Source organism: Arabidopsis thaliana, chromosome 4, assembly GCF_000001735.4.
Source record: "Arabidopsis thaliana chromosome 4, partial sequence".
NCBI classification, from domain to species: Eukaryota; Viridiplantae; Streptophyta; class Magnoliopsida; order Brassicales; family Brassicaceae; genus Arabidopsis; species Arabidopsis thaliana.
The window spans coordinates 2,445,443-2,471,363 of record NC_003075.7 but is presented as its reverse complement, the minus strand read 5'-3'; the positions used below and the strand labels follow the sequence as shown (position 1 = coordinate 2,471,363).

General features: G+C 33.8%; 6 protein-coding genes and 3 long non-coding RNA genes across 13 annotated transcripts; 5 read left to right on the top strand and 4 right to left on the bottom strand.

Annotated features, from left to right (window-relative positions):
- The first annotated feature begins 4,104 nt into the window (after positions 1–4,104).
- Positions 4,105–6,524, top strand: AT4G04880 (adenosine/AMP deaminase family protein). Of its 3 annotated transcripts, NM_116726.4 has the most exons (11): positions 4,105–4,337; positions 4,492–4,562; positions 4,679–4,770; positions 4,852–4,911; positions 4,982–5,194; positions 5,282–5,358; positions 5,437–5,506; positions 5,595–5,708; positions 5,789–5,855; positions 5,953–6,057; positions 6,188–6,524. In NM_116726.4, exons 1-11 carry the CDS (start codon positions 4,261–4,263, stop codon positions 6,307–6,309), a joined length of 1,068 nt encoding a protein of 355 aa, NP_192397.2. In that variant the 5' UTR covers positions 4,105–4,260; the 3' UTR covers positions 6,310–6,524. The 3 variants fall into 3 exon arrangements, with proteins under 3 accessions (NP_192397.2, NP_001328399.1, NP_001328400.1); NM_001340516.1 differs by having other exon boundaries at positions 4,139–4,337; positions 5,595–5,855; positions 6,188–6,505; NM_001340515.1 differs by having other exon boundaries at positions 4,139–4,337; positions 4,982–5,358; positions 6,188–6,505.
- Positions 6,525–7,213: 689 nt separating this feature from the next.
- CLS (cardiolipin synthase) lies at positions 7,214–9,690 on the top strand. Its single transcript, NM_116725.5, has 8 exons — positions 7,214–7,841; positions 7,925–7,991; positions 8,075–8,149; positions 8,313–8,364; positions 8,766–8,851; positions 8,991–9,065; positions 9,154–9,248; positions 9,367–9,690. The coding sequence occupies exons 1-8, from the start codon at positions 7,360–7,362 to the stop codon at positions 9,458–9,460; spliced, it is 1,026 nt and encodes a 341-aa protein (NP_567273.1). The 5' UTR covers positions 7,214–7,359; the 3' UTR covers positions 9,461–9,690.
- On the bottom strand, positions 9,625–11,511 carry DER2.2 (DERLIN-2.2). Its single transcript, NM_116724.4, has 6 exons — positions 11,131–11,511; positions 10,937–11,036; positions 10,551–10,765; positions 10,395–10,478; positions 10,262–10,315; positions 9,625–10,168 (listed from the first exon to the last, which is right to left on the bottom strand). Exons 1-6 carry the CDS (start codon positions 11,227–11,229, stop codon positions 9,986–9,988), a joined length of 735 nt encoding a protein of 244 aa, NP_192395.1. The 5' UTR covers positions 11,230–11,511; the 3' UTR covers positions 9,625–9,985.
- On the top strand, positions 10,744–10,960 carry AT4G05015. Its single transcript, NR_141838.1, has one exon. It is a non-coding gene; the product is annotated as an other RNA (long non-coding RNA).
- A 2,085-nt stretch (positions 11,512–13,596) lies between the features above and the next one.
- Positions 13,597–18,700, bottom strand: KEA3 (K+ efflux antiporter 3). Of its 2 annotated transcripts, NM_001203746.1 has the most exons (18): positions 18,140–18,700; positions 17,683–18,018; positions 17,495–17,596; positions 17,329–17,409; positions 16,998–17,099; positions 16,726–16,803; positions 16,546–16,614; positions 16,305–16,355; positions 16,063–16,176; positions 15,832–15,933; positions 15,616–15,750; positions 15,336–15,517; positions 15,091–15,226; positions 14,938–15,009; positions 14,769–14,864; positions 14,518–14,679; positions 14,335–14,424; positions 13,689–14,245 (listed from the first exon to the last, which is right to left on the bottom strand). In NM_001203746.1, the coding sequence occupies exons 1-18, from the start codon at positions 18,188–18,190 to the stop codon at positions 13,874–13,876; spliced, it is 2,331 nt and encodes a 776-aa protein (NP_001190675.1). In that variant the 5' UTR covers positions 18,191–18,700; the 3' UTR covers positions 13,689–13,873. The 2 variants fall into 2 exon arrangements, with proteins under 2 accessions (NP_567272.4, NP_001190675.1); NM_116723.5 differs by having other exon boundaries at positions 13,597–14,245; positions 14,335–14,679; positions 18,140–18,481.
- Positions 18,701–19,282: 582 nt separating this feature from the next.
- Positions 19,283–19,490, top strand: AT4G05005. Its single transcript, NR_141837.1, has one exon. It is a non-coding gene; the product is annotated as an other RNA (long non-coding RNA).
- Positions 19,491–19,712: 222 nt separating this feature from the next.
- Positions 19,713–21,930, bottom strand: MSRB6 (methionine sulfoxide reductase B6). The gene is made up of 4 exons (NM_116722.4): positions 21,695–21,930; positions 21,482–21,616; positions 21,204–21,360; positions 19,713–20,220 (listed from the first exon to the last, which is right to left on the bottom strand). Exons 1-4 carry the CDS (start codon positions 21,703–21,705, stop codon positions 20,062–20,064), a joined length of 462 nt encoding a protein of 153 aa, NP_192393.2. The 5' UTR covers positions 21,706–21,930; the 3' UTR covers positions 19,713–20,061.
- Positions 21,931–23,133: 1,203 nt separating this feature from the next.
- AT4G04995 lies at positions 23,134–23,362 on the top strand. The gene has a single exon (NR_141836.1). It is a non-coding gene; the product is annotated as an other RNA (long non-coding RNA).
- A 915-nt stretch (positions 23,363–24,277) lies between these two features.
- MSRB5 (methionine sulfoxide reductase B5) lies at positions 24,278–25,589 on the bottom strand. Of its 2 annotated transcripts, none has more exons than NM_116721.4 (3): positions 25,365–25,589; positions 24,756–24,912; positions 24,278–24,656 (listed from the first exon to the last, which is right to left on the bottom strand). In NM_116721.4, the coding sequence occupies exons 1-3, from the start codon at positions 25,460–25,462 to the stop codon at positions 24,492–24,494; spliced, it is 420 nt and encodes a 139-aa protein (NP_192392.1). In that variant the 5' UTR covers positions 25,463–25,589; the 3' UTR covers positions 24,278–24,491. The 2 variants fall into 2 exon arrangements, with proteins under 2 accessions (NP_192392.1, NP_001190674.1); NM_001203745.1 differs by having other exon boundaries at positions 24,303–24,656; positions 25,395–25,570.
- Positions 25,590–25,921: the final 332 nt, after the last annotated feature.

The following is a 25,921-nucleotide window of genomic DNA, read 5'->3' as shown; positions in this document are numbered from 1 at the left end:
GCATATCTTCGAGAACTTGATTCAAATTGATACAGTTAAAAACACCACCATCAAACCACGTCCTTGTTACGTTTCTTTAAGTTATATTAAAAAAATGTTGGATTAGTTGTATAAAATCCTATAAGGGTTTGAGTTTATTATTACATAATTATAATTATATAGCTTCCTATTTTATAAGTTTAAATTTAATATTTGTTAGTTCCTTTGTTTTTACATTTTAAAATATAAAGTAATTGCTATTTTCAAAAATGTTAATTAATTAGATGCTAAATATGTTAATTATTGATGTGGCAGCTCCCGATTGGTTGTTTTCAAAAATGTTAATTAATTAGATACTAAATATGTTAATTATTTATGTGGCAACTCCCGATTAGTCGTTCTAAATCCTAGGTTATGAATCCACGCTACGCATGGGTCTATTTGTAAAACTTTTTAATATTTTTTTGTGTGAATAAAATTATTATAGAAATTTTTTAAAAGATATGTTTTTATATGTCTACTTGTTGTTAATATTATAAACTCTTTGAATTTTAAAATTACCATGACAATAGTTACAATTTAAATACAAAACTAAAAATAACTTTAATACAACTTTTAGGTTTACAACATTTATCAAAAGAACATTTTTTTGGCTCATGACTCTCTCTTTAGCTTTAGATATTTAGGATCACGACGTCTTTTTATGTATGAAATAAATTGTTTTATGGAAAATAACTTCGACGACTTTCTCATTTTGAAATCCGTAAATTTACTATTCTTTTTTGTTTATCTTCGCTGCATTAGTTAGTATAGCTCGTCTAAAAATAAGATATTATATAGAAGTATATTCATAAGCTTATCTATACTTTACTTTAACAACTCATATTTTCTCACATTCTTTTCAATATGTATATGAATTTCTGTCTTCACAATTTTTTTACAAAGAGCTATCACTCTCCCTATCTTTTTGCAAGCACTCGTTTTATTTGTTTCATTTTTTCTTACAGTGTCTCTTTCCATCCTCTTATGATTTTGTTTAAGCAATATGTGTCATACCTTCTAAACTTTTCACATGTTCCATATTTTTTCTTCGAAAATCTCTTTCTTCTCTAGTTAGTACTAGGGCGAAACCCGAACCAAATCGCGGGCTTTTTTTATTAAAAAATGTAATTTTGTTAAGTTGTATGTAGGTATTGAATGTTATTTGTCATGATTCATGATATATGTAGAACAAAAGAATTCATTAGAAAGTGATTAAGAGCTCAATGCATTTGTTAATTTTTTAAAGTAAGATCTATATAGCTTTTATAAGTTTTGGAAGCTAATTTTTTTGTATTACGAACATCTTTTTAGAAGAGTCATTAAAAAACAAAAGTGAAAAGAGTTAAAAATCACCAGGTGCTGATTCTGGTGAGGTTAAAGTCATTGAAGATTCTTAAGAATATGTTATATGGAGTTATCATATTTGATTTTGATGTTCCATATGCATATTTGATTCATACGTTGAAGAAGTATAAAAAAACTAAAAGCTATGTTTGTTTGTTTTTCAAAACTTGAAAATTGAAACTTATATTATTGGAGAATCGAATAACCATACCAGAAAAGAGATAAATTTAATTAGACCTTAAAAAACAAAAATGACATCTTAGTTGTACTAAAATCTCTAAACCGATTGAATATAATCAAAAAAAATTCAAATGGCTTCATCAACCCATCAATTTATTCATTATCAACACAATATCATCATCATCATTACCCTCTCATAATATCATATTACCATCACCATCATCATCATACTATCTTCTTCATCATCATATCAACATACCATAGTCATGATAGATATCATCATTGATGATAACATTATCATAAACTCGTAATTTTCATGCCAAAAACATAAAATCTTAATTTTTTTGCCAAAAAAGTAATCCCGTAATTTTCCCGCCAAAAAAAGAAATCCGTAATTTTTCCGCCAAAAACGTAAACCCGTAATTTCCGCCAAAAAACCTAAACCTTCAATTTTCCCGCCAAAAAACGTAAAGCCGTAATTTTGCCGCAAAAAAAATGTAAACCCGTAATTTTTCTGCCAAAAACGTAAACCCGTAATTAGCTTGCTAAAAACATAAACCCGTAATTTTTCTACCATAAACGTAAATCCGTTAACCAGTCATAAACCTTCCAAAAATGCACCAATTTTTAACCGTTAAACCAGTCGTTCAAAAAGGTTTATAATGCTTGAAACCGCAACTGTCTGATTCCGTAAACTCATGCAGTCACAAATGCAGGCACTGCGTTTCAACCAGTCAAGCCTTTAGATAAGTTTTCTTAGTCATGGGCATTCGATTATCCATTCAGTATCGATTCGTATCCATTCGGTTATTAGTTCTTTCAGTTATAAAGTTTAGTATCCATTCGGTTATTTTAAAATTATGGTTCGGTTTCAGTTCGGATTCGGTTTTAAAAATTAATATCTATTCGGTTATTTTTCTTTAAATATTTTTAGATATTTTAGTTATTTTTGATATTTTCATATATTTTTGGTTACTTTCGAGTATTTTTACTATTATACGTATATCTATTTTTAATTATTAGGTTTAGAAATAACTAATATTTTTAAAATATAATTATATTTTGGATATTTTCGGTTATCCAAAATCTTTTGGTCTCTATCCATTCGGTTTCGGTTATTTTAAAATTATGGTTCGGTTTCAGTTCGGATTCGGTTTTAAAATTTTTAAAACCGCATCGAATTGGATTCGGTTATTTTAAAATTATGGTTCGTTTCAGTTCGGATTCGGTTTTAAAAATTAATATCTATTCGGTTATTTTTGTTTAAATATTTTTAGATATTTTAGTTATTTTTGATATTTTCATATATTTTTGGTTACTTTCGAGTATTTTTACTATTATACGTATATCTATTTTTAATTATTAGGTTTAGAAATAACTAATATTTTTAAAAATATAATTATATTTTGGATATTTTTGGTTATCCAAAATCTTTTGGTCTGTATCCATTCGGTTTCAGTTATAGAATTTAATATCCATTCAGTTATTTTCAAATATTTTGTTCGGTTCGGTTTAGTTTTTTTCATCAGTTTTGGTTCGGTACATTCGCTGCGGTTTATTTTCCGAGGCCTAAGTTTTCTAGATTAGGAAGTTTAGGCCTATGTTTTTATATAGATTTTAATTTTGAAAATAGTTTGGTTGGGGTAGGCCCATGTCTAATTTTAATTTTGTTAAGTTGATGGGATGACATGGAAAAATAGTAAGTTTTTATTGGTCAACGTAAATGAGGTGTATTAATCAAAATGTTCTGATTGGCTGTTGATTTTAATGAGGTGTCAAGCTGTGATTAACTGAAAAAGCGGAGGTGTCAGCAGAAGAGAGACTTGTAGTGTTTTTATGGTGTTGATAAGCATTTTTCAAGCTCGTCAAGATGTACTCTGTTTTGTTTTATGTTATTCTAAGAAAATGCTTTAACTTCTAAATTGGTACTTAACTCTATCACTTTTCTCTTTTGATGCATTTTAGATCGTTTTCACCTTCACGCTTTCTAGACTGAAAAACCTCAATTTATATCTTCGAGAACTTGATTCAAATTGACACGGTTAAAAACACCACCATCAAACCACGTCCTTGTTACGTTTCTTTAAGTTATATTTAAAAATGTTGGATTAGTTGTAGAAAATCATAAAGATTTGAGTTTAATATTACAAGATTATAATTATATAGCTTCCTATTTTATAAGTTTAAATTTAATATTTGTTAGTTTTCTTTTTTATTTTAAATTTTAAAATAGAAAGTAATTATTATTTTCAAAAATGTTAATTAATTAGATTTTAAATATTTTAATTATTAATGTGGCAACTCCCGATTGGTTGTTTTCGAAAACGTTAATTAAATAGCTGCTAAATATGTAAATTATTGATGTAGCAGCTTCCAATTTGTCGTTTTAAAGATTTGGTAAGCAAATAGTCTCAACTTTTATATAGTGTAGATGTATCATGAACACTAACATATAAAAGATTTTATCAAAGTATTTATAAACAAATTATGATAAATTCATTATTGTAGCTTTGCTAAATTTGTGTCGCCGGTCTAATGTATGGTCCGTAAGGAAACGAAGTTTTTGGGCTCAAAACTATTTTTGATTATTTAGTTACTTTTCTTTTTTCAACTGAACTGATAAAATTTACACGCTTCTTCACTACTCAACTTGCGTCTGTGTTTGTCTTCCTAATCCGTAATTGTGTCTCTTCTCTTCTTCTGGACAAAAAAAAAATGGAATGGATACAATCACTGCCCAAAATCGAGCTTCATGCTCATCTCAACGGTTCCATTAGAGACTCCACTCTTCTGTAAATCCCCCAAATTTATCTTCTTTCTTACGAGTTTTGTTTCCATTAACTCTATCTTTCGTATCTGCAACTTTCTGCAATTGCACTGATCAATTATGAATTTACCCAATTTGATATTTTGAACTGATGGGTTTCGTTTCTTTTGATGAATCAGAGAGCTTGCTAGGGTTCTTGGTGAGAAAGGCGTTATAGTGTTTGCTGATGTTGAACATGTCATTCAAAAAAGTAAGAGTCTTTAATTTTTTGAATTCGTTGTTCTGTATTTTGCTTAAGTTTTAGTCTACTCTAGTGTCGCAAGTAGTTTCTAATGTTTGGTATGTGTGATGATGTTTTTTTTTAAGATGATCGATCTTTGGTTGAAGTCTTCAAGTTGTTTGATTTGATCCATAAGCTCACTACTGATCACAAAACTGTGACAAGGATCACAAGAGAAGTAAAACCCTAATTCTAATTTCCATTCATTAGCTTGATTTTAGTAATTCTATAGACTTGACTGATGATCTTATCTTGACAGGTTGTGGAAGATTTTGCTTTAGAGAATGTGGTGTATCTTGAGTTACGAACTACTCCAAAGGTACACACCTTTTGGCATATTTTTTGCAAGTGGTTAAGTTATATGAATGATGGAGATTGTTTGTTTGTAGAGGAGTGATTCAATAGGTATGAGTAAACGTTCTTACATGGAAGCTGTAATCCAAGGTCTAAGATCTGTCAGTGAAGTCGATATTGATTTTGTTACCGCATCTGATTCTCAAAAACTGCACAATGCTGGTGATGGGATTGGAAGAAAGAAGATTTATGTTAGACTTCTTCTTAGTATTGATCGTAGGGAAACAACAGAGTCCGCAATGGAAACTGTTAGTGTTTCAAAACAAGCTAAGCTACTCAGAATACTTAAAAGACTAATGCAGAAAACATTTGATACTCTCCTTTTTTCTTTAAAGGTTAAGCTCGCATTGGAAATGAGAGATGTCGGGGTAGTTGGTATCGATCTTTCGGGGAATCCTCTTGTTGGAGAATGGTAAACTGTTCTTAGTTCTCCTCTTTATCTTTTGCTTCGCTTTATGAGTTGGTTTTGAAATCTTCCATGTTCTTGTAGGAGCACTTTCTTGCCTGCATTACAATATGCCAAAGACAATGATCTTCACATCACTCTTCACTGTGGAGAGGTATTAACTCTTGAAAATCCACTTAACCGATTTTCAAATGTTTATGTTTCAGATTGTCTACTACTTTCTCTATCTTAGTGCTTTGTAGGTTCCCAATCCGAAAGAGATCCAAGCCATGCTTGATTTTAAACCGCATCGGATTGGACATGCCTGTTTCTTCAAAGACGAAGATTGGACAAAGTTGAAATCTTTCCGGATTCCGGTAATAGATTTGCATGTACCATTATTCTCTGTTTCTTATAATCTCTTTAACCAATTTCAAGAGTTTGCTATGTTTTGCAGGTTGAAATATGTTTAACATCCAACATTGTAACCAAATCGATATCTTCCATCGATATACACCATTTCGGTTAGATTTTCTCTTTCCGCTGCTTCGTTTTCTACATTCCTCCTTGTTCATTTAAAATCAAAGCAATCTTGACAAGATCTTAGTCTGATCTTAACAGCTGATCTTTACAATGCAAAGCATCCATTGATTCTATGCACTGATGATTTTGGAGTATTCTCCACTAGCCTCTCCAACGAGTACGCCCTCGCTGTTCGTTCTCTTGGTGAGCTTCCAGAACCTGAGCTCAAATCCAACAGTTACAGAGCTTTTCTGATTTTTGAGAATTGTGATTAAGTTTAGATTCACAAAGAAACTACATTTCCAAATAATCTAATTTTGTTTCTTCTGTGAAGGTCTTAGTAAAAGTGAAACCTTTGCATTGGCTAGAGCAGCCATAGACGCAACATTTGCAGAAGATGAAGTTAAGCAACAACTTAGGTTCATTTTTGATTCAGCCTCGCCAGAGCACGTTTAGTGAGACTGTTGAGTGCTTCAGATTTTACCGGTTTACTTCATTTTGTTGGTTTATACCAAACCGAACAAAAGGTGTTTTGGTTCATTGGTTGGTTCGAAAAAATAACATTCATCTCGAATATTGATTGTAATAATATAATTATAATTTAAAATTTTCAAACTTTTGTTCTCTGTTAAAAATAAAAATTGATTTCAACAAATATAGGCATAGGTCTGGCCATTCGGATTTCGGATCGGAATCAGATCGAATTTTTTTGAATTCGCATAATTTGGATGAAGAAGTTTATTATCCGTTCGGATTATATGACTATACAGTTTGGTTTCGGTTTGGATGATATTGGATTCAGATCGGTTTCGCAACAGTTTTTGAGAAAAAAAAGACTAAAAATTGTTTAATTTTAATAATAAATCGTTTACTTTTACTAAAATTTGGTTTAAGTTTGCAAACTTTGTATAATTATAACAAATATAACTAAAACAAAATTGGATATCAAAGTTATTTCAGATATTTGTGTTATTTATTATTTTTTGGTTATAAATTATAACTAAATATAACTAATATTTTTAAATATATAATTTTATTTCGGATTAGCGGATATCAGTTCGATTTTCGGTTCAGATATGATTCGGTTCGAATAATTCAGATAAGAAAATTCGTTATCCGGTCAGATTTTTTAACTTTTTGGTTCGATTTCGAAACCGAATTTTTCGGATCGGTTTCGGATTTCTGATTTTATGCTCAGCCCTAAACAAACATTTGATCCAATTTTCCGAATCGGGCTGAACGTTGCTAATCCGATTTCTTATTCCGGTTAATATCCCGATTCGGTATAGCTATACCGAATGATCTCACCACGTGTACATAAAGCATCCACGTGTTTCATGAAGATTACACGTGGCACAAGCCAGCAGCGAAAACCTAGTCGCCTCTCTGATACATCTTCTTCCTCCTTTCCGGTGTTAAAGGAATCAAAACAAAATTCAAATTCCTAACTAAACAGTAATTAAATTAAAATTAATGAGGAAGACGAAGCTGCTTTGTTGATGATCAATGGCGATTTACAGATCTCTAAGAAAGCTAGTTGAAATCAATCACCGGAAAACAAGACCATTCTTCACCGCCGCTACAGCTTCCGGCGGAACCGTTTCTCTGACTCCACCGCAGTTTTCGCCGTTGTTCCCACATTTCTCACACCGTTTATCTCCGCTTTCGAAATGGTTCGTTCCTCTTAATGGACCTCTCTTCTTATCTTCTCCTCCTTGGAAACTTCTCCAGTCTGCGACACCTTTGCACTGGCGCGGAAACGGCTCTGTTTTGAAAAAAGTCGAAGCTCTGAATCTTAGATTGGATCGAATTAGAAGCAGAACTAGGTTTCCGAGACAGTTAGGGTTACAGTCTGTGGTACCAAACATATTGACGGTGGATCGCAACGATTCCAAGGAAGAAGATGGTGGAAAATTAGTCAAGAGTTTTGTTAATGTGCCGAATATGATATCAATGGCGAGATTAGTATCTGGTCCTGTGCTTTGGTGGTAAGTATAGAAGTATATATTCCTCAGGAAGATAATATTAGGAGAATGAAGAATCTGAGACTTTGTTTGTGGTTCTATTGTAGGATGATCTCGAATGAGATGTATTCTTCTGCTTTCTTAGGGTTGGCTGTTTCTGGAGCTAGTGATTGGGTATGCATCTTCTTTGTGATTCTTTTTTCTTTTTTGTAGTATTGGAAGAAGAACATTGTATTAATAGATGCTTGATTTTGTAGTTAGATGGTTACGTGGCTCGGAGGATGAAGATTAACTCTGTGGTTGGCTCGTACCTTGATCCTCTTGCAGACAAGGTAAAGTCTTTCTTTATCTATTATGTGTTTTACTTTGTTGGCTCATTGTGGATGTTCTCTGAATGTGTTTGAGAGTTAAGGTTAGTTTCAAGCTGCAAACATGTGTGAGGTTTCATTTCATTTCAATTCCGTTTTCTTGATTGTGCTCGTGTTTTGAATTCAGGTTCTTATCGGGTGTGTAGCAGTAGCAATGGTGCAGAAGGATCTCTTACATCGTGAGTATTCTTCTACCTCTTTTACTCCTGGTAGATAATAAGTTAGCAGTTACAATTGAAACTTTGAAATAGCTAGAGTTCACAAAGTTGAAGGGCGGAATTTTCTCTTATAAGGAACATGTGCTTTGATTTACACTCCAATTGAGTGATCGCCTGGGAAAAATGTATCAGAATTGTCGTATTCATAATTTCATAAGCACAGTTATTTGATCTCCTTGAACAAACCTCCTTACAAGATTGCATGGATGTATCAAGAGGAAACCGTACTAAGTTAATTAACTAGTTGCTAAACTCGGCTGTGTGTGTTAGTCCTAGATTGCACTACTACCTTTTAAACTTCTTAAAAATCTTTGATACTATACTCAATTTTGGTGGATGCATGGGACATTTGTGCTCTAAAGCTGGACTGGTTGGAATTGTGTTGTTACGGGATGTTGCACTCGTTGGTGGTGCAGTTTACCTAAGGGCACTAAACTTGGACTGGAAGGTGAATTTTTGTAACTTGAGCTAGACCACTAAACTAATTTCTCTTGTTTCCCTACATTTTTTTCCTGCTCGACCATATGCTTTAACAAGAACACGAATAAATTTATTGATGGGAATCATATTGGTCTTGTTTCTTTCAGTGGAAAACTTGGAGTGACTTCTTCAATCTAGATGGTTCAAGTCCTCAGAAAGTAGAACCATTGTTTATAAGCAAGGTATGATCTCTAGGTGATACAGCTTGTTCTCATCTTGGCATCTTTGGTATGTGTAACTGATTTGTTAATGGAACATGTCTATCGACAGGTGAATACAGTTTTCCAGTTGACTCTAGTCGCTGGTGCAATACTTCAACCAGAGTTTGGGAATCCAGACACCCAGACATGGATCACTTATCTAAGGTAATAGGTCTTTTTCGAATTACCACACAGCTGGACTAATCACTACCCTTAAAGTTATAAACATATGAAGTGTGTTCTCTGAAATCTTGTTATTGGTCTCATGTTGTTTTGTATCCAGCTGGTTAGTTGCTTCGACGACTATGGCTTCAACTGCAGCTTATGGTGTACAATACTGGAAGAAGAGACCTATATCTATGATTAAGAGATCATAGTTTCTAGTTTCCAACATTTATAAACTTCACACACGAGGCACATGCTTAATTAAAGAAGCTTGAACATGTCTTGTTGTTTTCCGGAATACGCAGCTCTCACTGTTTTCTACTGCTAACTGAAATAGAAAAGGAAAAAAAATGTACTAAAAGCAATGAAACATTTGTTCTGATATCTGAACAAAAGTACATTTCTTCTGATATCTGAGTCGGGCAGTGAATTCAAAACATGTTCCCTCGCTAAAACATTGCGACACTAGTAGAGGTTGTGTACAAATTGAGTGTGTTCATATCAATAACCACTAAAAGCAAACGATGTTTGTATACACAAAAAGATGAAGAGATGGGAGGAAAGAGAAGGAACCAAAACACACCCAACTACTAGAAACTAGGGTGTGTGGGTCGCAACTACGTGTCAGAGTCAAAATAGACTTTTGTGTATCATCTGCCTTTGCACCATTTATATCTGATCCACAAGCCAAACTACTGATTCGGGTGTTTAGGTTTGGGAAATGTAAGATGACAGAATCAGTCTTGGTGGATTTCATCGAAAGGCGCAGCAGCAAACCTCACATCTTCTGGCCGTGCAACCACAACTGGTTCATCTGCAAATAACGCTTTGAGGAATGATGGAGTCTTTAATGGACGACGATTAGTCATTCGCGGATAAACCTCAGCCAGAAAGTAGTAAGCGTGACCTGCTATCATACCCTGAAATGTTTTGATCAGACTGAAGTTAACTTGGGTGACAAAAGATCAAAAGAGACTGGAGAAGAAATTTTTTGGGATAATCTGAGTATATACCAAAAGATCCACCCAAGCACTGGCACCAACAAGGATAGAGAAGCCAAGAAGCACCTGCAAAAGCCAGAATTTGCAGAAGATGTTATTTATTCATTCCGGTGGAAGTTTAGGGAAACGAGAGAGTTAAACTCACCCATGGTAGGTAAGCTGCTGTGAAGGTGAACAGACCAAGGAAACTCATGTGAATATAAGGATTTTGTTTGCTCCATACATAGACCTGTGGAACACAAGAGACTATAAGCTGATATTTAGAGGCGACTTAGATTTGTGGGAAACAGAAGTTACCAACCATCATGAAAGTTAATGAGTTGCTGAGGAAGATGATTTTAGCAAATGATGCTGACAAGTATGGTATCATTCCACCGATAAGTACAATACCGGTTAAAACAGATGCTCCAAATAGGAGCATGTATAGGAAATCAGCAGTCTTTCCCCTGAATGAGTTTTCTTCAAGGAGTTTGCAGTATCGTGCGAGAAAGAACATATGGAACATGAAGTCCAAATCTACAACAACCCCAAACACATATTTGTTTATAAGCAATCAATCAGTCACAACGCTATTAACAAGTAGCAGCCTAGAGCTAATAATGTGACAAAGACAAGAGCTTCATATGAAAGTAATAAGCACACAAATGTTGTATCCAGTTTCATAGAGTAGTGTTAAGGGAAAATTACCCATCTTCCGGAAATACAAGAAATTAGTAACGAGACGCCAATATTGGTATTGCTTCACCACAAGTGTCGGATTCAAATAAAGGTTATATGGAGATATGATCTGCAAAACAAAAACAATCAGAATATGAAACCCTAATTTAGAGAATTTCAGAGAACCCCAAAAAAGATTCGCGAATAAGCAAGCAAGCACGTACATCGAGGGAACATCCGACGGTGGTGATAACAGCCGCCGTGAGATAAGAGCGAGTGATAATCGGCATCTGTTTATACCATTCTTCTACAGCCTGAGCCATATCTTCTCCGTAATCGCAATCGATCCGATCAATCAAACACAGTAAAAGCCCAACGGAATCTATGGAAGCTTCTTCTTCTTCTTCTTCTTCTTCTTCTAAGGTTTGCAATGAGTGTATTCAGATTTCAAATTTCACCAACGCACAACTTCGAAACGAACGACGAAACTGAGAGATTCGTCTTCTTCGTTTGTTTTGTATATACAGAAATTTATATGTGTATAATAGTTTAACATTTGCGATATTTGTTTAATTACATGAGCACGACTAATCAGCAAGCGCGTGGATTACATCAGCTATATACTATTTTTTTTCATCAATGTATTTATAATTTTGGGTCGAGTCTTAAACAATATCTGATAACAAAAAAAGTATTTATAATTTATATATCATTTTAGAAAAGAAAAACAGAAAACTAAAATCTATAACTAAAACTAAAAAACCTATGATTACAACAAAAAATACTACAAAGAAAGCACAAACGATATCAGTAGTCGTTTGAAGAATAAACATTGTCTGAGAATAATCTGTGAAGCTCAGACATCTGCGTGATTGTCTCAGCTCCCAAAAAACTCGAACCTTTATTTTTATTGCCACGAACAAACCTTAGACGAAGTCAGTCCTCAAAACTCATATAAACAAAAATATCACTTGATATGCTTCGAAAACTTGTTAATTCACTCTCTTCATTTTGCACTGTTTGCCCAACACTGTTAACAAAAATTTTACACATGTACCCCTATATTATCGATTGCGTAAGTTGTAGCTTGTAGAGGGATATTATTGCAGTAGTGTAGAAGAAGATTTTATGTAGATATATTTGGGAAGTTGTGTTATTTTATTAATGGTTTTTTTTTCTTACGTAGTTACTCGTCTCTTTCCAGTTTTGTATGAAGATAAGAGACTGTCGTTTTGAGGCGTAAGAAAAAAAGAAATGATTCCTCCAAATTCTTGTTTTATTTCGTTCTGTTTTTCGAACAGAAGTTCATCTATCAGATTTGTGCTTTGTTCCTCGCGTCTTTTGCTAGTAATCGATATAGATGTTTCCTTTTTATTTTGATTTTGACTTCCTATCTTGAGTTGTTTTACAAGGATTTATGTTTTTTTTTCTAGGAACGATGCTGCCGATTCTTCTCCCTCCCCGTCTGATTGCTTTTGGCAAAGAACTTCGCGGCGAGAGGATTAATGTTTATCAGAAGATAAGGGATTAGCGTGATACTAATGTTATCAGAATGTGTTATCGCCCAACATTGTTACCATTTCAACCTCTCGGCCTTTGTTTATGGGATTTTTTTAATAAATTAACTAAAATGATATCGTGATTAGCAGCCACGAAATTATTTTGTTATTGGTTATAAGATTATCGTGATACCGTTGATTATCAGAAAATGTAAATAGTTTTGATTATTTTTGCAAAACATCAGAATACAACCTGCGAAACTCTCATTATTGTTTTGCTTATTTGCTAGAAGGTATATCGACTAACATTGTCACCAGCTAAGCTCGTTGAGACTTAATTTAAAAGGCTACAAACAAGAGGCTCGCGTTAGCGGATAAGAGTGTATGTTTTAATGTTACCGAAGCGTCTCACTAGCTTTGATTCGTGTCAAAACACAAATTGACATCGTCTCGTTATTATTTTAATTATCTGCTAGTAGTTTTAACGACTAACTTCGTTACCATTTCCACTTGTAGGCTTTTGCTTATGGGTTTTTAAAAAAAAACTAACTAAACGTTATCGTGTTTATCAGATACAAACTTATCATGTTAGCCGTACACGGTTAGTAATCAGAGAGTGTTATTAGTTTTGCGTTAGCAGATACGAGATTATCGCGATACTAATATTATTAAATAGCAATATAAGTTTTGATTCTTGTTCAAAACCCAAAGCGACAACGTGTGGAATCGATATGAAATTATCCTGTTATCAAATTATCCTCGTACACAATTGTTTGAGACTTATTTTAAAAGGCTTCGAATAAAAAGGCTCGTGTTAGCAGATAAGAGATTATCGTGATATTAATGTTACTTAAGCGTCCCACTATCTTTGATTCGTGTCGAAACACAAATAGATATTATATCGTTATGTTTATAATACCCACAACCCCATAAATATCATACCCGCAACCCCATTTTTTATCATGCATAGTTTATTAATTTTCCGATCATCTGAGTATAGATAGTAATATAACCCTAAACAAAACGACTTAAATTACAATTTTATGAGGGATTATTTGATCAAGGATTAAAATCAATATCTATGTTTTAAGATTTAGAAACTACTTTTTTTCTTTCTAAATTTCCATGTTTAATTTGTGTGGATTTCATATTTTTTTACTATATTTTTTTTTGTTTCTTTAGTAATATAATCAAATCTGTTTCAATTCATTTCATTGTAAAGACCAACATTGGATTATGTTCGAATTTATATTGGCACTAATATCCATGATTCAATAGTACCTAGACAGTGAAGATATTTAATGAATTTGAGCTAACTATTGGCTTTTTAGCGACAGTGATAGTGAGGAAAAATAATAATAATAATAATAATCACAGAAAAGAAAAGAAAAAATTGTTTCTTTTAGTTTGGAATATTGGCTGCACATTTCAGAAAAAAAAAAAAAAGTGTTAGAATTTTTGAGCAATTTTAATCTTGAGCTTTATCAGCTTTACCAACAAATCCATTATCTATATTCACAGAAGAATCATCAATCTCAGGAGGCTGACTCAAACCAGCTGTTTCTTGAAGAATCTCTGCTGCAGAATCTGAGTTTGAATCAGAAGCTTTCATTTGCATTGGCTTCATGAGCTGGACTTGTTTTTGTGTTGCAGCAGACACTACGTTTATATCAGATGCTTTCATTTGCATTGGCTTCAAACCAGCATTTGTTTCACTAGCTGTGATTTCTTCTTGAGCTTGTATCTCCATTGAATCTCTGAAAACTTTACTTAGAAAGCTTACGTCGTCAGACATTACTCCAAATCCTGTCAACAGCTTCGAACCGAGCTGTAAACTTGTCTATAAACCCGAAACAAACAACCAAACTCGTTCAGAAAGAAATCTTACTGTGATCATAAAAGAGCAGACATCTTTTGGAAGTTTTTTACCTCTGCATTTTCGAGAATTGCATCTGTGGCTCCTGCTTTCTTTAGTTCAAGGAGATGCGGTAAATCTTGAGCTCTTGCGTAAATAGGACTCTGGTAATATGTTAAAAGGAACAGTTGTTGTCACTTAAACTTGATGTCTCAAACGATTTTATTGACAAAAGGAAGAAGGAAGAGAGAAATAACCCCGGGGAAGGCAAGACGGAGTCTTTGAACAGCCTCAGTGGTTCTCTTCTTGCCTTTATACATTATCATGATAGCTTTAGGAGATGAAACCCCTGCAGATTGCAAAACCGATGGTCGAGATCCGTCTCCATACAATATCGGGAAACCGAGTTTCCTTGATTCCTACCAAACCACCACCATAAAGAAAAAACTAGTTTAGAATGCCAAAAATTTGATCAGGTCAGGAACAAACGAAGTTATCTGTTACAGACCTTCACTACAGCAGGATTCAGATCAAAACCAATATAAGGCCATCCCACAAGATCACTATCTGAGACCAATGGCGTTGACAAAAAATTGGCCAGAACCTGCAAAATCATATCGACTCGATGAGAAACCACTTAGCACAACTTTTCCAGGAAAGCAAATGATGACTTTTACCTGACCCATTTGTCCAAATCCAATGATGACAATTGATTCACTAACATCGAAGTTCACATCTTCACCTATTTTCTGCACAATTGTCAACAGATTCAAGATGAATGCAAATTTTATTTTTCATATAAATGCAAAAGTAGAAAATTTAAAAGTTACCTCTCCGGGATCAAGTCTCTCATCAAGAAAATCGGCGGCTTTTCTTCCAAGTTGGTTAAGATAAGGTGTTAATGCCATAGACAAAACAACTACGATAATGAGCAGTTTGTTCAGCTCATTTGGAAGCACTCCTAGCCTGCACAAATGATTGCAACAATCATGACCACCTAATTAGTAAGGAAAATGTCGAAACTAATGAAATAATGAGGAGATGTTTGAGCAATAATATTGGCAGTTGGAAAAACCTGTTGGCTAGAGAGAACACAACAAATGCAAATTCTCCTCCCTGGGAAAGAAGAAAGCCAACTCTTACGCTTTCTTGTATTGTGAGGCCAACTCGGGGACCGATTGCGGTTATAATCAGTGTTTTGATCACAATCAGACCACCCAAGAGTGAGAGGACATTAGGCCATTCTCGAAACAGAACCTGCAAAAGATTTTAACCACATGAGCATGAACATGAAATGTATCATATTTTTCAGTGGAAATAACTGAGTTCTTATGCAATGCAGTATAACAGTTTACCTCCATGTCAATGGAAGTTCCTGTGGTTACAAAGAACAAACCGAGAAGTAAACCTCTAAATGGCCTAATATCAGCTTCAATTTGTGTTCGGAAATTTGTTTCTGCTAGAAGTGCTCCAGCAAGAAAAGCTCCAAGCTTCAGAGTAAAATTGAGTTAGGACATTAAAGTAAGGATATTAGATGGAAATTATATTTTTGTAGGGGTGTTAATTCTAACCGTATCGCTGAAACCAAGCCATTGAGTCACAAGTGAAGTCCCAGCAACTGTGAGAAGGCAAAGGGCCACAAAAGCTTCTGAGCTTCTTGTTTCTGCAACAACCTGAATATTGTTTTGGGCTTAGTATTTAAGCACTGCACCAAATAAAACAGTGTCCTGTATTCACTCTCTAAAAAGGGGGGATTCAAAGGAAAGGGTTTTGTCAAACTATAAGGACACGAAATAAGTTACCTCGAAAATTCTACGGAGAAAGAACTTTCCTCCAAGAGAGAGGATGCCCAACCCACCAAGAGCCTTTGCACTTTCTTTTGCAAGCATTGGCCATATGCTTTCCCCACCAATATCCTTTCAAAAACACAGAGATTCAGATATAAACAAAGGTTTAAATGATACTAATAAAAGTTCAATGCAGCTTTTATAGCTTCTTATAACAAACAGTCCACAAAAGCTCAAGAAGGCGATAACCAAGTTACCTGGCTTTCCAACACTGGAAGAATGACTAGTAACGGCACAACAGCTATATCCTGCAAGCAATGCGAGAAGCGTAAGTGAAAAGGTTTGTCAACTTCAGGAGTTTGCACAAGATTTTTGCTTATCTTGGATGAATTTTCAAAACAGGAGATTCTTTTCCCAAATACATATTGACATATCTTTTGGAATGTCAGATAAAAAGTCATAGAATAGAAGATAGAGATTATACAGGATAAGCAGAACCTGTAGAAGAAGAATTCCCAAGGTTGCTGAGCCAAATCTTGTAGGGAGCTCACCTTTCTCTGCAAGAAGCTATACATTTCAAAATTGTCAATAAGAATGTACTAAATTCTTGATTGAGTTTGCCTCTCCATTACCATTCTAGATATAGATGACTAAAAGTTATTGCAACTGTGCTAATACCTGTAGAACAAAAGCTGAAGATGACAATGATAGAGCAGCGCCAATGACAACGGCCTCATCAATGCTTCTAATGTTGACCTAGAGTTTTACAGAAATTATAGATCATATTAGGATATAGCTCTAACAGCCCAACAAAAAACATCAGAGATTGACAGTTATTAGACCATGATCACATTGGGAAAAGAGGCGTCTGCTAAATTTGAAATACATGATACAAAAGATACTAAAAACGACAAGAGAATCATGATAATACCCCAAGTGAAAAACCTTACCAAGTCAGGCCTTGAATGAAAGAGGAATTCCAGAATTTTTGTTCCGATGGCTCCATTTGGTGGGAGTTCAAAAGCAGTGAATGCAGCCGTGCATAACAAAACCTTTGAACCAATGAAAAACAGTACAAAGTAAGGTAACGTTAAACAAACGATATATGACATCTTTGCAGCAATGATCTGGCAATAATGATATGGTCTATAAAGTTTCATAACGAAATCGGGTCGTAAAGATCACTGATGACTCTTGAGATGCTTATCTGACAGAAGTGAAAATATAAGAAGGAATGTAAGGAGTTTAAAGCAAACCAAGAAACATCTTTTAGAACCAAACCTGAGTTAGTCCCATGCCAAAAGCAAATTTTGCAAGAGCTTTCAGACGAGCAAGTGAAAGCTCGAGACCCATCTCAAAGAGCTGCCAAAGATAATCAGGATAAGGCCAGTCATTACTACTCATTCAACACGTAAAGCCTATGAACATAATTATGCACAATGCTCACCAGGAAAAGAATCCCCCATTCTGAAAGAACTTTAACATCTGTGAGATTTCTAATCAAACCAAATTGGTTGAGTACAACACCAGCAAAGAAGAAACCAAGTATCTGGGAAACCACCAAAAACACAAATGTTATCGCCAAGTAGTTATAACCGAGAATACAAACCAACTTCTTGTAGCTTTTTGTTGTACCGGACTAGCTTTGAGAATTCTGAATGCAGGGACAATAATAACAGTAACCATCAAGAAGGTCAAAGTATCGAATCCAAGATCGTTGATTACATCAACAGCACTCGCTACATCTACTCCAGCATAAGTCTCCACTCTCCTCCCTGACGATTCAGACCATCTCCCTTGGAAATAGAATCTCTTAGAGGTATCCAGAAAAACCTTCTTTTTAACTAAATTCCCAAAAGAATGCAACTTAATCCCATCGTTTACGCCTTCCGAATACACAGGCACACTCGATTTCACCGTGAAAACGCAATGCTTTAATCGAACACTATGTTGTTTCACCATCTCATACCCCTGAAATCAAATCAGAACTAAGGATTCAATCACCAATTAAGGCTTTGCACATAAACTTAAATACATAAAGGAGAGGTTTTTCAGTCGACAGATACACAAGTAAGCACAAGGAAGGAAATACCTTGGGAGAGGGGCAACAAGAGATGGACCCTAACATAGTACTAATTGCCATTTTGAGATGAAACCCACAAAACTAAAGCCTAAAGGCATGTACTTTTGTTGTCACCCATAAACCCTAAAGACTCAAACTTTAAGTTTGGATAATATCACAGAACCAAGTTTCCGAAAGAAGAAATTGACTAAAGCTGAGGAAGACAATAGACCACGTCGTCAGAGACGAGAACACCTCGTGTATTTCTCCAGATATATACGATTCTATATACATATACAGGTATAGGGAGTGAGAAAGAGAGGGAAATTGTCAAGTCTAGAGAGATAAAATATTCTCTCTTTTTTTTAATCTTGTTATGTTATTTTTGTGGATATAGCTAAAGACTTCACTGACATTGAAGCGTTACAAGCCACACAGACAGATTCTGATTGTGGAAGAAGACAATCCTTTGGTTCTTCTGTTGCTAACTATTAAACCGTTAACCGGTTATTGTCTGGTTTAGTAAATGATTCTGCACGTGTCATTTTTCAATAAATAAGTTTTGTTTTTCTTTCTTTCACGGGCCAAACTTTCCGTTTGTTGGGCCTCACGGGCTTTTATATATTTTAAGAACAGAACCCCAATTTGTTTGTTATCAGAGAAATAACTAAGTATGAAACACGGCACTCTTACAAAATGTAGATAAAATAAGTGAGAGTGGTCTCAAAACTCATAAGCCGGGATTGTAAAATCTGGAGTGGTCCCAACGAACAGAATTGGAGAAGTTCCCCTTTTAGATGGCATCTCATCCCAATAACGTATTAGTAAAAAAAACAACAGGGGATAGTAATAGTATCATGAAAGGTGGTATATAGCTAAATAGACTTCTCCGACTAACAAACACAACTATTAGCTAACTGACATACTTGGACCGGGTCAGCCAGGATTTTTTAAAAAATTTGAAGAACATATTTACATAAAATTTACATAAAATTTGAATATGGTATATATGACTAAAACAATAACGGAAAACATAGGGTGTGATTGGTAGGGACTTTTATACAATCAGATATATTTGGGGCCAAAAATTTTGAAAAATGACACTCTCTTATTGGGTTTACAGGATTGGATACTTATTAAAATTTTATTGACAATTTTACCCTATCTCAAACACCGTTCATCATCGTTTCCGTCATTTTTTTTCCTGTCTCCATCACTTTGTTTTACCGCGATTACTTCATCAACACCGTGATTTCTTCATCAAAGCATTCTCCATCAACTCCATCACCATATCTGTCAACTCCATCAACACATTCTCTACCAATTTCACAAACTTTATCTCTTTTGTTTGCGATTAAAAAAATACATCTCCGCCACCAACATATTGAAAATCCAATGGATCTAGTTAAATTCGTTTTGATGACAGGAAGGAACTCAAGGCATCTAATCATAGACAAGAACTGAATGGATTAAAATTGCTTTGAATTTGGCCGCGTCATGTCATCGTCGAAACTCTACGGTGTCGATTACGGAAAAAGAAGAACAATTGAGAAGTAAGGTAAAAACGTCAATGATATTAAAAGAACAAACAAACAAAAAAATAGTTCGGTCACATCCCCATGTGTACGTTTGTTTAGACATGCATGTGTATCCAAATGGCAAATGATTCGCAGACTTAGACAATAACTATATATAATTTTGGTAAATACGATAATACATTAACACTCAATAGAAAAATGGCACAATATATGACACAAACAATTTCAATGATACGTACATAAGCATTACTAAAAATAATGAAAACACAAAACATTCAATTTTATAATAGTTCATAAATGCGATGAATTGAAGAACACAACGTTCTCATTCTAACAGAAGTAGAAAGGTCTCTTAGTAATCAACGTTCATAGATAGATAGAGTTGATTCCGGAGAACTAAACCGGATCCGTTTATCACTGAGATGTGATAGCGGAAGAGAACTTGAGAGCAACGCTGTTGACGCAATGGCGTTCGTCAGTTGGTGTTGGAAAACCTTCATTTTTTAAGACATGACCTAGATGTCCATCACATTTTGTGCAAGTTATCTCATATCTTAATCCAGCTCTCTCCTCCTGCAAAAATATTGTTTAAAAAGTATGTCATTGACTATGATTTTCTAAAGTAGTGATTTATATTCTAGTGATGTTGTGTTATTTTCATTCATTCAATTCAAATTGCATGTGTTTTAAAAACAATTGTTGTTATTTAATAAATACTAAAAATGTCATTTTTGAGATATGTATTTAGTCGAATCTTTTAAATGAAAAGATATTTTATAATTTTACAACATGCAATTGTTATATGAATTATATTACGTAAGATACAATTGTTATATATAAACAATTAAAACATGATAGTATTACTAGAATCTAACTAAGCTATCATTTCTTATTTTTACTGATCGAACTTTATGATACTAAAAAATATGGTCAGTCTTTCTCAAACATGCAGCCCAATACGAATTATACGAATTATACGAATTATAAGCTTGGTTAGATGAGTATAGTTAGGATTCAATCACATTTCTTTTCAAAATAACTACATTAAACTCCACATATCTTCATTATTTTTTTAGTGTTTTTTTTTTGGTAGGGCACTCTGCCCCATATACCTTATTCGTAGTATCGCTCCTATCTCGATGAAGCTTCTAGTCACCGGGAAAAAATCTATCTAAATTTTATTAAAACTTCAAAAAAAAACTACATAGACACTTGCCTTAGTCACGTAGACCCAACCTAAGCACATCATCGCTTACAACAGAAACAAAATCAATAGGAACAACCTCCAAAGAATAAAACTCTAATGACAAAAAAAAGCATAGTTAGCTAACCCGTCTGCACTTTCCTATACACGTGACTAATACGGACAAGCATACCAATATTTTTAAATATACATAAAATGATTATTATAGACGTTTTAAATGCAAGCATGCCCATTTTTTTTTATGAAAATAGAAAATATATTTATCAGAGATTAGTTTAGGTTTCTTTAGAGTTATGATAAAAATTCAATATTCATTAAAAAAAAGAAAAAAAAAAGAGGAGATTAGGTTTACGGTTCGGTTAATGGCGCCAGGAATAGCATCAAAAAAAGCCGGCCAACCGCAACCGGAATCGAATTTAGTGGTTGATTTATAAACCGGATTTCCACAACCAACACAACAGTAGATTCCTTCCTCGAACAACTTCACATATTCTCCTGACCCTCTCTTTCTACATTCATCAGTCGAAAACAAGAAAAAAACGTCATCAAACCTACCGTGAGGCTTAAGAAAACAAAATACCTAAAATGAATTTAAGAGAGGAAGAAGAAAAAAAGTTTGGATCTAATTACTCAATAGATTTCTCTCTAAGAATCTTAAACTGTTCAGGAGATAGAACCGTACGCCACTCCTCGTTGGACTTTTTGATCATACCAGCTTCAGGAGCCGCCTTCGTTTCCATTTTCATTTCCATTTCCATTTTTGGGCTGAGCAACGAGAGCAACAAAAAATTGTGTTTACATTTCAGACAAAAAGAACATTTTGAGAGAGGGAGAGAGACTTACGAAGTGTTCATTGTGAGCTTGGACTTTGGAGAGTATGGTTTGGCTATGGAGTGGATGGAGAAATGTTTGTATATTTATAGGCGCAGATCCATAACTCATAACCAGCTTTTCACACTTTTTTTTGTTCTTCACATTTTGTAACAAAAAAATTGACACGTTGTGCACGTTTGGATATATATTATTCTTTTGGTTCTAATAGAGAAACCACACGTTGAAAATTGTAAACTGAACTTGTTATAAAAACCTCTGTTTTCTTTTTTTGGTTAAAAGATTCAAAAGTTTGTCATATTTTTGGAATCAATTACGGATTTTGCCATTTTCTTAGTGATATTTATGGATTTTGCAATTTTTGTCTAAAGTTTTATGAATAAAAAAAAATTTATAATATAAAAATACGATTTAACATGTGTTTTACCTATTATATTTAAATTAATCGGTTCTATTTGTTTATAGAATTTATTATTTGTTATAACTTATAAAATGTGTATTTAAGCAAAAAAAGACTCATAAATGTGAACATTTTTTAATATATAGAAAAATAGTATATCCGTAAAATTTTAACAAAATAACAAATTCGTAAAAATTATAGCAAAAAATGGCAAAATCCGTAAATCCCTATTATTGTCTAAATCATGAATAAATCATGGGAAAAGATACCATTATAAAAGTTCGGACTTGGGACATTCATTAACACTGTTTTTTTTTTGTTGGTTCCACTAACTTGTTTTTAACTTTTCTTGCATGAATGTTTTGCTTTTTCAATTTAAAATAAAAATGGTAAAAATCGATTTGGAAACTCGAATTATTTATTATTAAAAATATCAATCTTTGTAGATATGAATAATCTTAGAACTTGTAATAATATTGTTCCGTGCATATTATTCTGCACTTTTTATGAAAGTAGTCCATACATTACACATCAGTTGTAGCACTAAATACATTTTGTCTGCACAATCTAAACGTCTAAATATATATATACTGAATTTTCATTCAGATTTGTTCTGATCATTTTAGGTGAATGCTATAACAAAATTTCTTTTCTCTGATCATTTTAGATGAATGCTATAACAAAATTTCTTTTCTCTTTCTAGTAATATACTAGATATGGTTGTGCTGTAACCTTTGAAGAAGCAAGGACATCTAGATCACACATGTGTATTGTCATGGACCAAATTACTGACACACTAGTGCATGTTGCATGTGAATAGAGATTAATATACTTACCATTCACAGCTGGCTTGGCTTCCGCATTTTGGTGCCAAATGATGAGTAATGACTGATGACAACGAGAATATATTGTTTTACTACTAATGAATTGATTTATGTCTTTTACATTTTACTACATAATAAGCATATTCAACTTGTACATAACATTAAGTTGTGCGGAACAATACAAATGGAGGTTGTGAAGCATTGAGATGAAACACGTATTGAAACATATGTGGTCACTGGTCATATGGACGAGATAACGACCACGTTTGTATCATGCATGGGACCATTATAAATATAAGATTAGTTGAAATATTGTTTTCTCAACAACTCATATATTTATTAGAAATTCATCACAAATTCTTCGCTCTCTGGATGTGTACGTATGTATTTTTCCATACCTACCAAACTTGAGATCCCATCTTGATCAGCTAAAATTTGTGGTTTTGATTGGTCGATATCCCAAATGAAAATATCCATTAGTAGGTATGTAAAAGATAGCTAGAGTTTAATTCGAACAGAGAATATTGCTTTAAAAAGAGAATAATGCTTCTAGTGTAATAAATAGATATATGATATAGTCACATGCTAATGAATTATCAAACTCAAAACGGGACAACCATTTATAGTGAATCAAAAACACATTCGAGTACTTTTCCACATGACAAATTATTGGCAAACAAACCAACGTCTCAATTAGGGGCTGGGAAAAAATCGGAACCAACAACCAGAACCGAAACTGACCCAAAAAATTGGAACCGAAACCGAACCCGAAGATTTACCTTATTGGGTCCTAAATTCCTCTATCCGAAAAACCGAATCCGAACCCGATCCAAACCCGAACCCAAAAATACCCGAATATTTTAATCAAAAATCTAAATTTTACCTGAAACACGAAATTTTACCCGAAAATCCGGGTATTTACCCGAAAAATCTGGGTATTTACCCGGAAATCCGGCTATCAGTTTCAAAATAAGGCCCAAAAATTTATAGCCAAACCCGATTAAACCCGAACCGATATTTTATATTTACCCTATTGGGTCCTAAATTTATCTACCCGAAAAACCCGTACCCGATTGGATTTTACCCAAACCCGACCCGCTTACTCGAATGCCCACTCCTAATCTCAACCCATTATCTCACACAAATATATATGAAACGAGATATTTTACGCAATTATGAAAATAATGATATGGATACACATATGAGATCCACTATTGGAAATAATATCTTCTATTTTCATTAGTAATAAAAACGTATCATATTTTTTAAAATCAACACACTCAAAATGGAAAGTAAAATGGATCGGTTTGAGTTTTTTTCTGTCAAAACGAAATCTCTATAATATTTTTTTTCAGTTCTAAAGAGTTATAATTAAGAAACACTAGTAATGATCCCTTAGATAATTAAATCGTTATTAAATGTTCTATAACATATTAAGAGAAACCAGTAACCATCCAATATCTAATGAGTCTTATTATTTGTTGCATTATATTGACCACCACAGAAAGTGCATATTCACTACATGATGACAATTTTAACAACACAATCTGATTAGAAGATGTTGTATGATCGATCAATCATATCCTCAGATTATAGAGGAAGATTTTGCCGGGTTAAAACTGATCGAAACACTGTTAACGCAATGACGTTCATCGGTTGGATTACCGTAACCTTCTCCTTTGAAAACATGGCCTAAATGTCCATCGCACGCAGCACAAGTGATCTCAGTTCTTCTCCCATCTGGATCAGGCTGATAAATGTAGAATCAAGAAAGAAAAAAGAAGAGATTTTAGTTACCAACATTCACCAAAATTTAACCTAAAGTAGACATACAAAAGAGAATCATTACGGTTCGGTTTATGGCACCAGGGAGTCCTTCAAAGAAAGCTGGCCAGCCACATCCGGAATCGAACTTCGTGGTTGATTTATAAAGAGGAGTCTTGCATCCTACGCAATCGAAGATTCCTTCCTCGAAAAACTTGTCATATTCTCCAGTTCCTGGCTTTCTAAAATATTTTGAACAACAAAAACACAACAAACCTTAAGAACATTGAGATCATTACATACTTCAATAAACTACTTATATGAAACAGTGAAACACTGAATCAATACTCTCCTTATATATGATACAAACAAAACCAAATTCCAAAAACAAAACATCATCCAATTTCCCTAATTGGTTCTACATCTATAATAATCTTTCAACGGTTGCTTGCAGCCTAATTAATATATTAAACGAGCAACAATGTTCTGAATCCAAGCCACGTAGGTATTCTTGGGTAAAAAGACTCAAATCAAAAGGTCACATACTCACATGTATGATGCTAATTATGAAACCCTAAATTACTCAAGTCTAATGGCTAATCCAACATACGTAAGGGCACTATCAAAATCATTCCCAAAATTTCATTAAAAGAAATTATACCAAAAGGGAAAGAAAAACAAAACAAAAACGTACTCAGTGCCTTTTTGACGAAGAATACGAAACTGCTCCGGAGAAAGAACCGCACGCCACTCCTCCTCTGTTTTCTGAACCACCAACGGAGAAGCCGCCATTGACCACTACGGATGAAATGGTTTTGATGATGATCAGGTTGGTGCTTGAAACATTGCAGTGAGATCTATATTTGTACTTAGATTGCGTTGATGAATGATTCAAAGTTTGCGTCTAGATACATATGAACCACTGTGATCTACTATAAAACTGGTGAATGATTAATGCACGTGATAATACAAGTGCTCATTTGTCCCATTATCCTGTCCCGGTTCGGTTTACAAAATTCGGGTTTGATATTATAGAAATAAATCCCAAATTGAAATATGGTTTTGGTACTAATGGGACAAAAATTGTTATTGGGAAGAGATCAGATATTTATTTCTAAAAATTACAAGATTTTTTAAGAAATAATTCCTAAGATAAAACACATTTGTATGTTTATTCCTAAAATAGAACACATCTTTTTTTTATTACTCAGATGTTTTTAGTAATTGTGTAATTACAATTAACACCCCTAA